The sequence below is a fragment of the Vulpes vulpes genome, chromosome 4 (genome assembly GCF_048418805.1).
Source record: "Vulpes vulpes isolate BD-2025 chromosome 4, VulVul3, whole genome shotgun sequence".
Classification (NCBI taxonomy): Eukaryota; Metazoa; Chordata; class Mammalia; order Carnivora; family Canidae; genus Vulpes; species Vulpes vulpes.
The window spans coordinates 63599917-63616753 of record NC_132783.1 but is presented as its reverse complement, the minus strand read 5'-3'; the positions used below and the strand labels follow the sequence as shown (position 1 = coordinate 63616753).

At 35.0% G+C, this 16837-nt stretch overlaps 1 protein-coding gene across 4 annotated transcripts in view; it reads right to left on the bottom strand.

Moving 5' to 3' along the window:
• Window positions 1-16837, bottom strand: part of LYST (lysosomal trafficking regulator) — a 174811-nt gene that overhangs the window by 50859 nt on the left and 107115 nt on the right. For all 4 annotated transcript variants that reach the window (XR_012001060.1, XM_026008722.2, XM_026008723.2 and 1 more), the window contains exons 30-38: window positions 16600-16778; window positions 14789-14995; window positions 7861-8037; window positions 7238-7314; window positions 6910-7098; window positions 4445-4590; window positions 4260-4356; window positions 3233-3294; window positions 1758-1813 (exon numbers count right to left, since the gene is read on the bottom strand). Coding sequence is in view for 3 of the 4 variants with exons in the window: in XM_026008722.2 (XP_025864507.2) it covers window positions 1758-1813; window positions 3233-3294; window positions 4260-4356; window positions 4445-4590; window positions 6910-7098; window positions 7238-7314; window positions 7861-8037; window positions 14789-14995; window positions 16600-16778 (1190 nt within the window). In the remaining variant the exon portion in view is untranslated. The remainder of the gene's footprint in view (window positions 1-1757; window positions 1814-3232; window positions 3295-4259; window positions 4357-4444; window positions 4591-6909; window positions 7099-7237; window positions 7315-7860; window positions 8038-14788; window positions 14996-16599; window positions 16779-16837) is intronic.

Here is a 16837-nt window from a genome sequence, read left to right as displayed (position 1 = left end):
AATCAGAGAAGGACAAACATTATATGATCTCATTCATATAGGGAATATAAATAATAGTGAAAGGGAATAGAAGGGAAGGGAGAAGAAATGGGTAGGAAATATCAGAAAGGGAGACAGAACAAAAAGACTCCTAACTCTGGGAAACGAACTAGGGGTGGTGGAAGGGGAAGAGGGCGGGGGGTGGGGGTGAATGGGTGATGGGCACTGAGAGGGGCACTTGACGTGATGAGCACTGGGTGTTATTCTGTATGTTGGCAAATTGAACACCAATAAAAAATAAATTTATTATTAAAAAAAAAAAAAAAAAAAGAGGGACAGCCTGGGTGGCCCAGCGGTTTAGCACCGCCTTCAGCCCAGGGCGTGATCCTGGGGACCCGGGATTGAGTCCTACGTGGGGTTCCCTGCATGGGGTTCCCTGCATGGGGTCTGCTTCTCCCTCTGCATGGGGTCTGCTTCTCCCTCTGCCTCCCTTCCCCGCCCCCATGTCCCTCATGAATAAATAAATAAAATCTTTAAAATAAAAAAAATTTTTAAAGACAGTATTTTAAGGAGAGTTTTAAAGGGAGGAAATGGCATCCTTTTGGATTCAGAAAAACGTTGGCTCCTATACCAATGATTAAATAATTCCTTGGTTGCTAAAAAGTGACATCTTGAAAAATAATGTAGCCATACTTTTACTAGCTGGGATCAATGCTGTGGCAGTTGCTAGGTAAATCACACGAAAGAATGCCTACTCAAATTTTGGGGCTATATTAAATATTTTCATGACTTTTTTCATATTACAACAAAATTTTATGTTTTAGCTCATTAATATTTTGAACTCTATGTATTCACTATTAAAGCACATATAAATTTATTTATTATATCCTTAGCAATTCCTGGTTTTAGAACTTTTCTGAAACAAAGGCCTTATTTTTATTACAGGGATCTCAAAACAATATTTTAATGGCATACAAGCTAATTCTGATATGCAAAAAGTCTTATTATACAAAGAGTAATTTTTGTTATTTTCTGATTAATATTAGTACTTCCAATAGAATAAAAATCATGGTACTAAGGTATGTGAATATCATGATTACTTAAGTTATTCAATTATACAACATCTTCCTTTCTTTGTGAAAGTAAGCGTACTTGATAGTGAACTGGGAGTGGTAAGGAGTATTCATTTGTTGCTACAAGAATAGTGATAAAAAGAATAAATTAAATAAAATAACGGGAGCACTTTTTTCATTTTTATTATTTTTATATTTTTAAAGTTTTAATTTTAATTCCAGTTAGCACACAGTGTTATATAGTTTCAGGTGTACAATATAGTGATTCAACACTTCCCCCTGTGCTTATCACAAGACAAGTGCCCTCTTTAATCCCCATTACCTGTTTCCCCTACCGTCCCACCCACTTCCCCTCTGGTGATCATCAGTTTGTTCTCTGTAGCTAAGAGTCTGTTTCTTGCTTTGTCTCTCTCTCTCTGTCTCTCTTACTTTTTTCCCCTTTGCTTGTTCACTTTAACAAGAGCACTTTGGAATTTGACTCATAATACTAATTGCCATGAGATCAGACTATAAGCCAGAGGAGATGGTATGGCTTCTTTTTAAAAAGTATCTTTAAAAGAAAAAGCTTGGAATTAAGACCAATCCTTGTGTAGAGTGACAATATATAAACTCTCATATTGCTACCTGCTCTCTGGTTATACTAGAGTTAGACATTTTGGGAATCTGTCTAGATTTATGTAAATGCAAACTTAAGCCTCTACTCACCGAGCTTTCGACTGTATCAGAAGCATTATCTTCCACAAAATACATTCCACATTTACCTATAGAAAGTAATTAGTTGGGAGTTTAAAAATAAATCTGCATATTACCATACGTGATTACAGATTTGACCTCTGGAGTCGGTTGGCCTAAATTTAAATCCCAGCACCCAGCAACAGTCCCTGTCACTCAATATATATTTTTTAACAATATCCATGGGATCTTGGGAAAGTTGCTTCTTTGTGTCTTAATTTCCTTATTAAAAAAAAGGGTGGAAGACAGGACTTAATTTCACAGAGTTACTGTGGGAATTAAGTTAGAATATATGTAAAATGCTTATTACTAGTGCCTGGCATTCAGTGCTAAAAAAAAAAAACTTGGCTATTATTACTTCCAGTACTCTTCTTATATTACTAGCATATTAATTTGTTTTATTTTCTAACATGTTCATTGAAGTTAACTTGTAAACAAATTTTCTAGCAAAAGAGGAATCCTTAATTATATGTATTTAAACACTCAATAGGGCAGAATAGACCTTAAAAGATAGCCCCCAATTTTTCCTGCTTTATATGTTGACTGTGTTAACACATGTCCCTGCGCCATGGTAACCAAATGGTAGGAATTTCTCTGGGGCTCTGCATTGTATCCTGGTCACCCTGGAGCACTGAGCACTGATGGCTTAGAGAAGGGCATCATCTCCATCCTCCTGACCATGGGGCACAGTCCTGGCAGCTTGAAGCTCTGCATCTTGAGTCTTGGAGGCTGTAGTCCTTGCTTACAGCAGGGACTTTCAAGTTTGAAGGTACATCAGAAATCCTGGAGGGCTAAAGAATGCAGATTGCTGGGCCCCACCCACAGAGTTTCAGACTCAAGAAGTCTGGGCTGGGGCCCGAGAATGTGCATTTCTAAGAAGCTCCCATGTGATGCTGATGCTCCTGATTTGGGGACCATGCTTTAAGAATTACTGGCCTAATAGCATATAAGCTGATTCTTTAAGGAAACAGAGACCAAGGGGTGCAACCAACTGCTTTATACCTTGAGGACAAAATTTCTCACTAAACGTAATTACATATGTTATCCATGGATGGACAACCTTGGCCTTTCTCTCAGAAGCACAATAGAGAATATAAATTATGAACTATCTCAAGGTGGACATATTTCTTAATATTCTAATAGTTCTTCTCTTTAAAAACAAAAATTGCTGTACAGTAAAAAGAATGATTAAATATAAAAATATTTACTTATGAGGAAAGTGAACTTTATAAAAATTAAGATGCTATTCATGTGCTTTTTAGAAAATAAGATTGTCATTTCTTCACATTTGTGAGTCATAAGCACTATATACAATGTTAAGGCAAATCACCTATGTGATGTTAAGGAAAGTTGATCTGATTTAATGGTATTATGTCAAATACTGCCTTAAATTATCTAAGAATACAATAAGGCAGGCTATGTGTAAAACTCTTCAAAATGTGACTTACCTAATAACAATTCACCAGCTGTCTCTCGAGATGGTGCAACACTGATACATCTTCGATTCACTCTGTCAAAACATTGAAAATCACTATGATTAAATGTTTTCACCAATTTTAGAGAGTATGGTATAAGACATTATTTATCTAGTAAAAGAGTTTAGCACAGCAGAGTAGTTTCAAAAACATGTCTTAAAAAAACATGTCTTGTCTAAACCCACATGATAATATTATCTCATTTTTTAATGTTCTAGTAGAGGAGAAAATGAAATTTTTAGAGAAGGCTCATAATTCCTATGTCATGTCTAGAGAATATAGAGATTCATTGTTTTTAAAAGAAATTTCAGTATTTTATATTTTCTAGTAATCAAGCAAACGCTGGGTCATACCTCTGGTATTTTCAAACACATAAAAGAATCCTTGTATTCTAGGAAAAACAGAATTTAGACTCAGAAAAGATCTTTTGAGAAAAGATCTTCTACTCTTTCATCAAGTCACTCACCTTCTTTGAGTCTCAGTTTTTCATCTGTTAAATGGGCATGATAATAACTGCTGCAATAATGATAATACTATCAATAGCTAACATGTACTGACTCATTTGATACTCAACAATACGCTGATACTTTGGGTACTGTTATCTTCCTCACTGACACGGAGAGGCTAAGTAACTTGCCCAAGATCAGATAGCTGGTAAGATGAGGAGCTAAAATTTGAACCTTTAATCACTGCACTAGATTGCTTGTCTCGGACGCCACTAGCAGTGCTGTCTGTATCACAGACACATTAGGACAGGTCAACCACAAAGATTTATGTATGCAGATAAGGGCCAGAATACGATGACTGAAGTCCACTGAATCCTATCAAAAATGTCTTTTCCTTTTGGGTTTTGGCCATTCAACCTGTCCTCTCTTGAGCCACGTGTAGGACCTTTCCTAAACCACAGCATTATCTGGAATGAATATAAACACTACAATAAATTACAAAACTCTTTAACTACTTCAACAAAAGTGAGGACATTTTAAAGATTCACACTTACCTTATAGACTCACTTGCAGCTTTGTCTTTTACAGTTGAAGAGAAAGAAGAATGAGTTTTATCTTCAAATAGGAAAGAGAGTGGTGGTTTGACCACATCTGTTGAAGAAAAAAATATATATTGTCTTTACGTAATGACCACAGTTACATACCACATTTGTATATTGCATTAAGAAGCCATTATTACCTTCTGATTTTTGTCTATCCCGAAGGAGATATTTATTTGGAATAGTTAAGTAGCATCTCTGTAGACGTCTCCTCTCTCGATTTGGCCCTTCTGTGGGATCCAGTTGCCATGAAGTCGGATAGTAGAGAGGGTCATACCAGGCTGCTCTGCAAGTGACAATAAAAGAATGTTCTAAGTGGCAATCTACAGTACTTATAGCTTTAAATAAAATCATTATAGAACTTGAATAAAGAAATCAAAATTGATCTATTAAATTAAAAAACCCCAACTGCTTATCTAATTAGACTAGGGAATACATACATAGAGTACAACAGAATAAGATAAAAAAAATAAGTATTCTACCCCTAAAACCCCAGTCTTCTGGTTCCCTGCCTGGAGGCATGCTTTGCTACCACTTTCTTGTACCTATTAAATTTTTAAAAGGATATATCATGACTACTCTGAATGCTTTAGCAACATGTATGCTTTAGCAATACATTGATTGGACTTAATATGGCCTGATAAAATACATTTTCCAAAGTAAGTTTCTATATTTCTCATCTTGCCTACTAACGTAATGAATAAACTTAGTTCATTTTTGTAGCACAAGTTACACTTCTTAAAAAAATAAGCTCATATTTTAAATGAAAGCACAGTAGAACTACTTTGAATATATTTTTAGAAATAGGTAAGAGAAAAAAAATCACCCTCAATCCTACTCCCCTAAACATACCTAATCAGGGCACCCCGGGGGGGGGGGGGCTTAGTGGTTTAGTGCCGCCTTCAGCCCAGAGCCTGATCCTGGAGACCCAGGATCGAGTCCCACGTCAGGCTCCCTGCATGGAGCCTGCTTCTCCCTCTGCCTGTGACTCTGCCTCTCTCTCTCTCTCTCTCTCTCTCTGTCTCTCATGAATAAATAAATAAGATCTTTAAAAAACAAACAAAAAACATCTAATCACTGGTAGAGATTATTTTCTTTCATTTTTTAAAACTGTAGTTATAATTATTATGTATATACATTTCTAAATCCCTTCTTCTTTTACTAGACATATTTTAATCTTTATTGTCATCATTGAAAATAGCTAACTAATGCACTGAGTGCATTATCATGTATTTAATTCTATTACCATTATTATATATTTTCTTCCAGTTCATTCACTAGCAATAAATAATGCAGAGATGATAACTTTTACAGTTATTGCCTTTCTATATTTTTAATATTTTCCTTAGAAGAGAATTGCTGAAATAGGATAACCGGGGGTAGAAATAAAATATTTAAAGGATTCCTGACATATGCTGTCAAGTGTATAAAGCCATTGAGTCTCTACCATGGACTAGATTACATTTCTTTCTTTTTTTTAAAAAAAGATTTTATTTATTTATTCATGAGAGACACAGAGAAAGAGAGAGGCAGAGACATAGGCAGAGGGAGAAGCAGGCTCCATGCAGGGAGCCCAACCTGGGACTCGATCCCAGGTCTCCAGGATCATAACCTGGGCCAAAGGCAGTGCTAAACCACTGAGCCACCAGGCTGCTGTAGATTACATTTCTTTCTGCTGTGGGTATTAGTACCTAAAAAAAATTTATAACATAAAAGGTAAAACATGGTATTTAAAGGTTTAAAAAAAATCAAATTAGCTTCTAGTCACACTGGATATTTTCCTGTTTATTAATTCTATTTGTCTTATGTGGAAGAGTGTATTCACATCTCTTGCTCAAACTTTTTGAGATCTTAACATTTTACTTTTAAATTGGCATTAGTTTTTAAAAACATAAAAATGTTAACTTTGATGCGTTTGCTGAAAATAAACTTTCGCGTTTTGTTGCTTTTGTTAGAGTTGTTAAATCCACTGGAAAAAAAATTAAAGCTCAAATCCATTTATTTGTTCTTGGTGGTTTCTTTTATGGTGTTTGAGCTTAGAAAGTTAACCATCTATCACAGAGTTGATAAACACTATTTTCTTCCACTGTATAAACTTTGAGTTTAATTCTTTTGTTCATCTGGAATCTCCTTTAGTGTATGTTTAGTGCATTTTAGCACCTTAAGTCATGCTTATATGTTACCTTAACCAAATTTAAAGAATAACACCTTAATTTTCCTCTTTTCATTATCTGTGATATATCTTTTAGATATTATTACTAAAATCTTATCTAGAAAAATATCTGTTTCCCAACTATACTGTTTCAGTGATTTCTCTATTCTTCTACAAAGATTCTATTTTAAAATTAAAGGAATGTATAGATTTTATTATCTAGAAGAGCTAATGCCTCTCTTTCTCATTCCTCCTTCCCCCTGACCTTGCCCTCAAAAATTTAAAAAAAAGATTCTTGTAGGATTATTCAAGATGAAATATATCACAAGTGATTAAACAAAAAATATTTAAACTAATGAAACAGTGTTATGAATCTTTATTCTGAAATGAAAAAAGTGTTTCACATTAATAAAATATGCTGGACAACTTGAAATGTCCTCCCACTTTGCTTACCTATCATGTGTCAGCTGTTGAATAAGTTCCTGCCAGTGTCTGCTGGCACTCAGATCTACTTTGTACATTCCTCTGATATATTGAATCACCTTTTTTCTCTCAATTCCTTGGGAGAGAGACACGGCCTGGGTGATGTCTGCAGCGATTTTAGATATGTCCTTTGATTTTGAATCCAGACGCTGAAAGAGACTAAATAAACAAACGAGACTGCCCGTAAGTTAAGCCTATCTGTTAGTTAGACAGAAAAGCATGATACTTTAACACTAAAGGTATGTGTGAAGTCCAATGGATTGAAAAGGCATGACTTTTAGAACATAGCAAATCCTACCTTTGTTGATTATTATTAACCGTTCTCTGCCAGGTGGCTTTATTTGTACCTTCTTCAGTTTCATATTTCTTTTGTTCCTAAAAGATTGGGATAATAATATGCAGTATAAAACATATTATTTATCATTTGACATTGCCACAGAAGCCAACAAACTCATTTTAAAACCAAGTTAATAAAAAAAAAAAATACTGTTCCCAAGAGACTAGAACATTAAAACACATTAACCACTTAAATAATGTTATAATTCTCCTTTGTTTCTACACAGTTTGGGGAACAGAAATTAGGGTAGAATAGTTAACAGGGTTGCCAAACCTAAGGGGTTTACACAGTTGCTTGCTTCCTTAATTTGCTTCAAGGCTGATTCTTAAACGTGCTTATTCATTATAACAATCTTTCCTTCACTGAAAGTTACTGATTTACGATAAGGATGACAACAAAGGATAAAGTGCTCCTTATAATAAGCCTATTTATTCTCTCATAGTAAAAAAAAGTGGTATAAAAAATCATCATATCAAATTTATCATCAGTGATATTCTATAATAAAGAGAATCCTTCGATCATTCTTTAATTACATTCAATGGGATCTCCTAAGAAAATTGTGTCTTATGATTTCACTGACTCACCTCTTTGATCATTTTAATAAGGTCTGCTTTTGTTGTTGCAGTGGGTGGGATGCACTTCTGCCCGCACAGTTTTAAAGCATTCATAAGCAGTTCTGCTGTGTCTAGTTCTTCTTCAGTCAATTCATCTTGGTGATTATGTATCAACTCTGACAAATATAAAACCAACTTGGCTCCATGCTTTAAGAAAAAGAAACAATTTTTTAAGTTATAAAGAATTGTTATTTCTTATGTTTAAATTATTTAATAGTAATTAAGTTAAATTATATTGTTAGGTTTATTTGTTGGGATCTGGTTGGAATAAAGCAGCTAAAAGACATCTTGGGGATGATTGAAAAAAATTGGAAATATGGTGACATTAGGATATAAGCTAATTATGTTAGGTATAATGATGTTGTTATGGTTACGTAAGATAATGTCTTTTGAAAAAGATTTCTGTAATTTATTTTTTATTTTTTAGTTTTTTGTAATTTACTTTAATAAAAAAAGAAATGATGTCAATATGGTTAAAATATTAACAACTGTTAAATTTAGGTGATGGTTTTTATATGGTACTCATTATATAATTTTCTATTTTTCTTACTATATTTGAGAATTTTCATTATAAAAGTAAAAAAAGAAAAGGAAAGTAAGAAAAGGAGGAAAAGGAAAGCAAGCAAGTAAGCTTTTGGGGAAAAATTTTTGGAGAGGATTTGCTGTAGCAACTGAGGAAATAAACTTGGGATAAAGGAAAATAATTCTTAGTTCTTCTCCTAGGAAAAATGAACTGGAAGGTAAACTTTCCTTTAAACCTTCAGGTAAGAGAATTATGCTGATTTATTTTTTTTTTCCTTTGATTTTTGCTTGGTAGAATAGAAGTTGGTGAAACTTCCACAATACAACCCTTTCTTTGGATCAGCTTGTAAGCAGTCATTACTCCCCATGGACAACTAAAGGTGATAAAGTCTAAAACCAGCAAGACTTCAGCACCAGTTCTGTGCACATGCCCAGAGAAGGGCTGGTTTGGGTCAGTCTTTTCTTTTTTTTTTTTTAAGATTTTACTATTTATTTGAGCAAGAGTGTGTGAGAGAGAGAACATACACAAGTGAGGAGAAGCAGACTCCCCAATGAACACAGAGCCCAATGCTCTATCCCAGGACCCCTGGGATCATGACCTGAGCTGAAGGCAGAGGCTTAACCAACTGAGCCACCCAGGTTCCCCCAGGCCAGTCTTTTATGAACTGCCCTGTAACCAAAACCAGAATGTTATTTAAGGCGATGTCAACTGTCTTTCATAGAATAGACCTAAACCAAACTTTGATTCATGATTTTTTTAAGTGGCCTTTCCATGCTATAGATCTTATGCCTAATTGTTATATATATACTATGTATTATTGAAACATTAATTATGCCAAAAAATGAAAGATGTGGAGTTTTACTTTTTAAAAACTTGCATTGATACAAATACCACTGCATGGTGCCTGGATGCCTGGATGACTCAGTGGTTGAGCATCTGCCTTTGGCTCAGAGCATGATCCCAGAGTCCCAGGATTGAATTTCACATTGGGCATGGAGCTTGCTTCTCCTCCCTGTGCCTCTCTGCCTCTCTCAGTGTCTCTCATGAATAAATAAAATCTTTTTAAAAAATACCACTGCATTTGGCTTTATGACATTTTAAACTGTGAACAGTATTAAATGTCAACAAATGAATTTGGAAACTCTTACATTTTGGGTGATATTTAAATTAACACAGTGAATCACATCATATCATTTCCCAAAAGCATAAGATGAACATATGCAATGATGAAAATAGCAAAGCTCATTTTAATGCAACATTTTAAATTACTCAGGAGACAGCTGCTACCTGACCAAAAGAGAAAAGTGCACAAATACTCTGCGAGTAAAAGGCCTAAAAAGTTGGCAAATAAAGAAAAATAGTAAATGTCTAGACTATTTTCATGTGTGTTTTAAAGGTAATGCTTTTGATATAATCTAAAAATAGTTCAGTTTAGTATTCAGTGACCTTCTAAAATCACCTTGAAGAGCTATCAAAAATGTTTTCATTTATCCTGAATATCTAAAACACACGTGGTTTTCTTAGTGCCTGAAGTTGTTTTTAGAATCTCATCTCAACATCTGACCAATAATTTATTGATCATAGTTCCTGGGACCTGAAAAGGTGTTATAAGGGATGAACACAAAAAAGGGAAAAGTCTTGTTTTTAGCCCTCAAAAAATTGATTTAAGGAACTGAATTTATTAAACACAAATTCTTAGAAGATAATAAAATGCTAATGTGTGTAAAAATAACATTTTCAGGTATTTGTCTAAGAAGGAAGAGCTCTGAATGGACTCTGAAGGTGAGGAAGGTTTTGAAGGTGGGGAAAGGGAGCTGGATGTATGGGTACATTGACCGAACAGGTATATAGATGGACACAAAAAGGAAGGAGGCACTTCGTGCAGAGTGGACAGCACAAATGGAGCAGCAGGTCATTAGAATACACAGGATGTAAAGAGGTTGCAAGAGACAAAGATGAGCTGACCTTGTAAAGAAGAGCTACAGACCGAGGGATTAATCAGAATCAAGTTATAACAATAGGAGAGAGGCACTGGGTTTTAAAAATCAAGCAGATTACAAACAGAATGTAGCTTGTTGCCAGTTACAAAAATGCACAAAAAGGTCTCTATGTACTGTTATGGAATGACCTCTAGAATGTACTGTTAGTTGAAGAAAGTGAAGTGCAGAATAAAGTGAAGAGTACAGTTCTCTTTGTGTTGAGGAGAGGGTGGGGATAATACATATACTCTGTGTGGTGTGTGCATGCACATGCACAGATTTGCTTCTATCTCCAAAAGAAATAGCAATAATAAAAAAGATGGTGACCTATAGAGAAAGAGATGGAATGAAGGGAGGGAAAGAGTTAAAAGCTAGAACCTCTCTGTGCCATGTTTCACAATTTTGATTTTGGAACCACGTAGACATTTTATATAATTAAAAACAAAGTAAAACAAATAACCCAGTGGAATCCCTAAAAATAGAAAATGAATGGCAAAAAAAAAAAAAAGAACATGACTAGTTAGTTGACATTGGTGGCATGACTAAATACAGAAACTTATTTGAATAGCCTTTACAATAGCTTTTTTTACAATAGTTTATTTTCATGCCACACTCATTGTGATATCCTAAGAACAAAGAGCCACGAAAAAGTCTTAATTCTCATTCACTGAGCTTGTTATGTGAAAATGTTGGTCATCTTATTTTGAAAAGATATAGATATCTATCTATAGATAGGGCGGGGGGAACAAATAAGTGAGTATACTATGGTATCAGGAACCAAGATTATCAATATTAATAAAAGGAAATACAGGTATAAAATCCAAGAAAATGTGAAAATATAAGTAGGAACTCATGATTCATTTTTCTTTCTAAAAAGATTCATATTTTCCTAGCTTTGTCCACTAGAAATGCTGAGAAGAAATGACAACTGAATAGAAATGAGTACACCTAGTCCCTAGATTTATAATTTCTAAATACCATTATCTCATGAAAAAGAAACGGGCTTCTTAGGGATCGGGGGGAGTCTGGTTCTAGATCCAGGGAGGAAGGTGCAAGATAAGCCAGGGACATTCTTCTATTCCAGAAAGCAAAGAAGTTAGTTATATTAACTTGCTAAAAATTGAAAAGCTATATTAAAAGAATGCAACAATTTGAATCTACAGAGGTGTTAATTTGAATATCACATGGAATAATAACTGCAAAGGTTTGAAACTACTTTTGTAAAAAATACCTGAATTCATAATGACACCTCAAAAATAAAAACAAATGCAAGAATTGGAGGTTGCTAGGGCACCAACTCATTATCCTAAAAAGTAATAAACAGGGAAAAGAAGCAAGCATTTATCTTGCCTTTCCTATACAGACTATATTTTAGGATACTCAAATAGTTAATAAGGGAATATTCTTCCTTACACAAGAATCAGAGCTAAAAGATGCTGGTGGAATGAGAAGCTTTGAGAAATAACTATTTTGCAATTCCTATTGAAAAAAGTGCATCCTGGCAACTATCATCAGCAGCTGCTAAAACTGTTAGGTTAAAGATTGAGGGTGAACTTTATAATGCATGGATCAGGATGATATAGTCTCAAAACGCCGGACAATGGGCAGCCCAGGTGGCCCAGCCGTTTAGCGCCGCCTTGGGCTCAGGGCGTGATCCTAGAGTCCCAGGATCAAGTCCCACGTCAGGCTCCCTGAATGGAGCCTGAGTCTCCCTCTGCCTCTGTCTCTGCCTCTCTCTCTCTCTCTGTCTCTCACAAATAAATAAAAAAAAATCTTAAAAAAAAAAGCAGGACAACTAGACATTCTCTGTCTCCTGCTATGCTGTAATGGAAAACGCAAAGCACTTTTAATAAAGAAGTCTTTAAAAAAACAAACACAAAACCAAATATGAAACTAGGAACTAAAATCTAGTCAAGTCTTGAAAACTTGAGCCACAAGCATTTGATCAGCTAAACCCAGAATGTGGGAAATCCTGCAGAACAAATAACCCAGTTTCATCAATAAATAGATGATATTTTAAACATGGCTGGGGAGGGTACCTGTCAGGGATTAAAAAGACTAAGCATACATCAAACAAATGCAATGTGTGGGCCTTGTTTGGATCCAGAATCAAGCAGTTATAAAAATTATAGAACAATTGGGAAAGTTTATACACTATTAGATGACAATAAGGAGCACACTCATTACTGAGCATGACAAATTTTGTAGGAGTCCTTATTCAGAGATGTAGACAGGTAAAGGATCTAAAGATAAAATGAACTGATACCTGACATTTATTTCAAAATACTACAAAGAAAAATTAATGCTGGGTAATGGTCACATGGGTCCTTGTTTGATATTTTAGGTATTTTTGAAAGTCTCCATAATCAACTTAAAAAACAGGTGCACAATAATGTGGTTTTAAGGTAGAGAGGAGGTTTTTGTAGTCATCTGAGCAGAGGGGTGAAAGTCTGGACTAGGGTAGGGCATGTAGAAAACAGTTAAAGACAAAATAAATGACTGGCCTTGGTGATGACACAGATCCAAGGGAGAGGAAAATGTCAACCATGGATCCCATGTTTCAAGCTGGACTCCATACAAACACATTTCTGTCAGTGGAAATGGAATGATGGAGAAGGGAAGTTGGTGTGGGAAAGAGAGGACTGTCAACACCAGGGTTGGTCTTTGGTGGATGGCAACTCTGCTGAATATAAAGGAATGAAAGAACATCCCTTCAAATACTTCACAGGAGGAGACTGTAGGCTCGACTGTGCTTCTGCCTTGAAGAGGGAAGACAATGCCCTGAGGGCATCTGAGAGAATCTTAATAGTAGAGCATCATTTCAAAACTATAATATTTTAGTTCTTAATATGATATATCTGAGTTTCTCAGGTATTAAAAGGGATACCTGTCTGTATATATCACCTGTTACTGTATTTATAGGGCTATAATTTACATACAGTAAAGCTTACAGATATTAAGTGTTTTTGAGTTTTGACAATTGCATACATCCATTTAGCCATTATCCAAAATAAGATATAGTATATTTTTAAAAATATTTCATTTGTTTATGAGAGAGAGAGAATGAGCAGGGGGAGGGGCAGCAGGAGAGGGAAAAGCAGACTCCCTGCTGAACAGAGAGCCCAATGTGGGGCTTATCCAGGGCCCTGAGATCATGACCTGAGTGGAAGGAGACACTCAACCAAGTGAACCACCCAGGCATCCCAAGACATAGTATATTTTTATCACTTCAGGAAGTTTCCTAATGCTTCTTTCTAATCAATTCACCTTCTTGCTTCCTCCTTCCTCACGGACACAACTACCGTCCTGAATTCTATCACCGTATCTTAATTTTGCCGGTTCTTAGACTTCAAATGAATAAAATCACAAAATGTTGCTCTTTTGTGTTTGGTTGTTCTTTTTGCTAACATAATGTTTTTGAGAGTTTCATCCATTATGGTAGGAGTATCAGTAGTCTGTTTCCTTTTACTGCTATATAATAGTCTATTATATAAATATATCACAATTTGGTTATATACTCTCTTGTTGATTGACATTTGGGTTATTTCCACTTTTTGGCTATTAACAAAAAGGCTGACATGGATATTCTTGTATAAGCCTTTTTATGGATATATGTTTTAATTTCTTTTAGGTTAATACCTAAAAATGGAATTTTAGGGTCACAGGTTAAATGTATGTTTAATTTTATAAGAAAATGCTAAACGACTATTTAAACTGGTTGTACCATTTAAACTCTCCACCTATCACTCTTTAATAGAATTTATAGACTCTGAAATTCTTTCAAGTATTCAGATTTTGATCATTCCATTTTTAAAAATTTTAACTTCCTGTAAGTTTTTTTTTAAGATTTTATTTATTTATTCATAAGAGACAGAGAGAGAGAGGCAGAGACACAGGCAGAGGGAGAAGCGGGCTCCATGCAGACAGCCTGACGTGGGACTCGATCCTGGGACTCCAGGATCACGCCCTGGGCTGAAGGCAGGTGCAAAACCATGAGCCACCCCCACAGATCCCCAACTTCCCATAAGTTTTTAAAAAAATATATATCATATTTCAAAATATGTTATTTGAGCTACTCAATTTAGATGTTTTATGGATAATATAATGCTTTTAAAAAAGAAAACACTTGAAGATTTAGTAAAAAACTACAAAGGATCTTGTAGGAGCTTAGATACAGAATTATTAATTTTAGCTGGAAGAAGAAATGGGAAATAAAGAGGTCAATTTGAGTCTGGTATGGAGCATTTGAAGAAAGACCTCAGGAGATATATTCTTGATAAGAAAACTATGTTTAGGATGTTTGGCATGAAAATACAGTTTTATAACTTTAGTTTTTGTCATGTTAAATTTTATACTTCACCACTACTTTTTACTTATGAAGTGCTAAGATACTTACTTGCAGGGATGGGCTAAGGCAGTCTCGTAGTATCTCCTGATGATTTGGTTCATGAACTATTTCAAAAATTTGCTTTCTCTCTTGAGAAGAGTGTGCTGGTGACAAAATGTGCACTAGGAGTCTGCCAAGCTGCATTCGGAAGGTTTCCTTACAAGACCATACGATTTTAGTCCACTGCTGTTTGGAGCCACTGGTTTTACTTGAACCCTTCAATCAGAACAGGGATGAATTAAGATTAGACTTTCCAAGCAATAATACACTAACCACTCTACACAGCTCTCTTCTTTAGAGAAGATCATGGAGCATGTTTTATTACAGATTGTTTTTTTAGTAGTAGAAATTAGAATGACATATGCATCCCTATGAACAGGTGGTTAAAAAAGATAGACATACACCAACGTTTACAGCAGCATTGTTCAAAGAGCCAAGAGATGGAAACAATCCAAATGTCCACTGATGGTTGAATGGATAAACAAAATGTATATACACAGAATGGAACATTATTCAGCCTTTAAAAGGAATGAAGTTCTGATGCATGCTTTAACATGGATGAACTTGAAAATATCATGCTAAATGAAAAAAGCCACATAAAAAAGGACAAATATTGTATGAAATATTATATTGTATAACTTATATGAGGTATCTGGAAAGTTAAATTTATAGAGACATAAAGTAGAATAATGGTTATCAGAGGCTGGGGGCCAGGGAGATGAGGACTTATTATTTAATGGGTAGAGAGCAGTTTGGGATAATAAAAAAGTTCAGGAGATGGACAGTGGTAATGGTTGCATAACAACATGAATACACGAGGCAGCCCAGGTGGCTCAGTGGTTTAGCGCCACCTTCAGCCCAGGGCCTGATCTTGGAGACCTGGGATGGAGTCCCACGTCAGGCTCCCTGCATGGAGCCTGCTTCTCCCTCTGCCTCTCTCTCTCTCTTTCTCTCTGTGTGTGTGTGTGTCTCTCACGGATAAATAAATAAAAACTTAAAAAAAACCCAATGTGAATCTACTTAACAACAATGAATTATACCTTTAAGATGGTTAAAATACGAAATTTTATATTATGTGTATTTTACCACACACAAAAATGAGAGCGATGGGTCAAGAAGCTAAGGTCACTTAAATTAGGGCTTAGAAATTTTAAACTAAAAAAAAAAGACCATCAAAAAACAATAGTAGATTGATTTTATAATTTATAAGAAAAGGAATCATAATAAAGAAGTAATATTAAAATATTGAATATAATAGTCATGAAATAAGAACTGACCATTCATATTCCTTAATAAGTAACCAAATAAGCTGCTTCAGCTGTAGTCCAACCAAAGCTAACTCAATCTTGATGAAATCTCCTGTATCTGGTTTAAAACTGGAATCAGTACATTTTAGAATTTATTCTGAGTTTTGGGAATGGCTCTCCAAATTACTGCCAGTCCTAAGGGCCCTGTGTAAATCGTTCAGCTCTAAAGTAAAACCTGCAGACACCAAAATCTAGTTTACATTTAGAGATTGCAGAATCATGACTCATGAGTTCTACTAGAATTAGACTGACTTTTGGCATCTATGAAATGTACTGGCTGATTTGATTTGTTCCCTACGGTCAACTGTATGTGACCCATAGAAACCCAAGCATATCAGTGATTAATGGAGCCTGATATCTGTTAGTATTCTCTATATAATTGTGAAGGTGTTAGATATGTTAAAGCTAAAATCTAACCTTCATAATAACTCATAATAACTCAAGAATAAGTAGACACATAAAACCTCATCCTTTTGTGTGAATGAACATATCCCATGAAATTAATTTACTTACAATAGATGCTTTGAATCCTTCTATCAGATATGTGAGTATCTCCTTCTGAAATGGATGGAAAATGGAAGGCTGTTCATGATGAACATTTTCTTCAGAAATTTCAGTTTGGGAAACTGAGATCTTGCTCTGAGTTGCATTTTCTGGAGTACTCAAGATGTCAATAATATCTGGATTAAATTCTGAATTAAAAGAAGAATAAATACGTAGTCAGAACACTGATGCCTAGCCATTACAAATG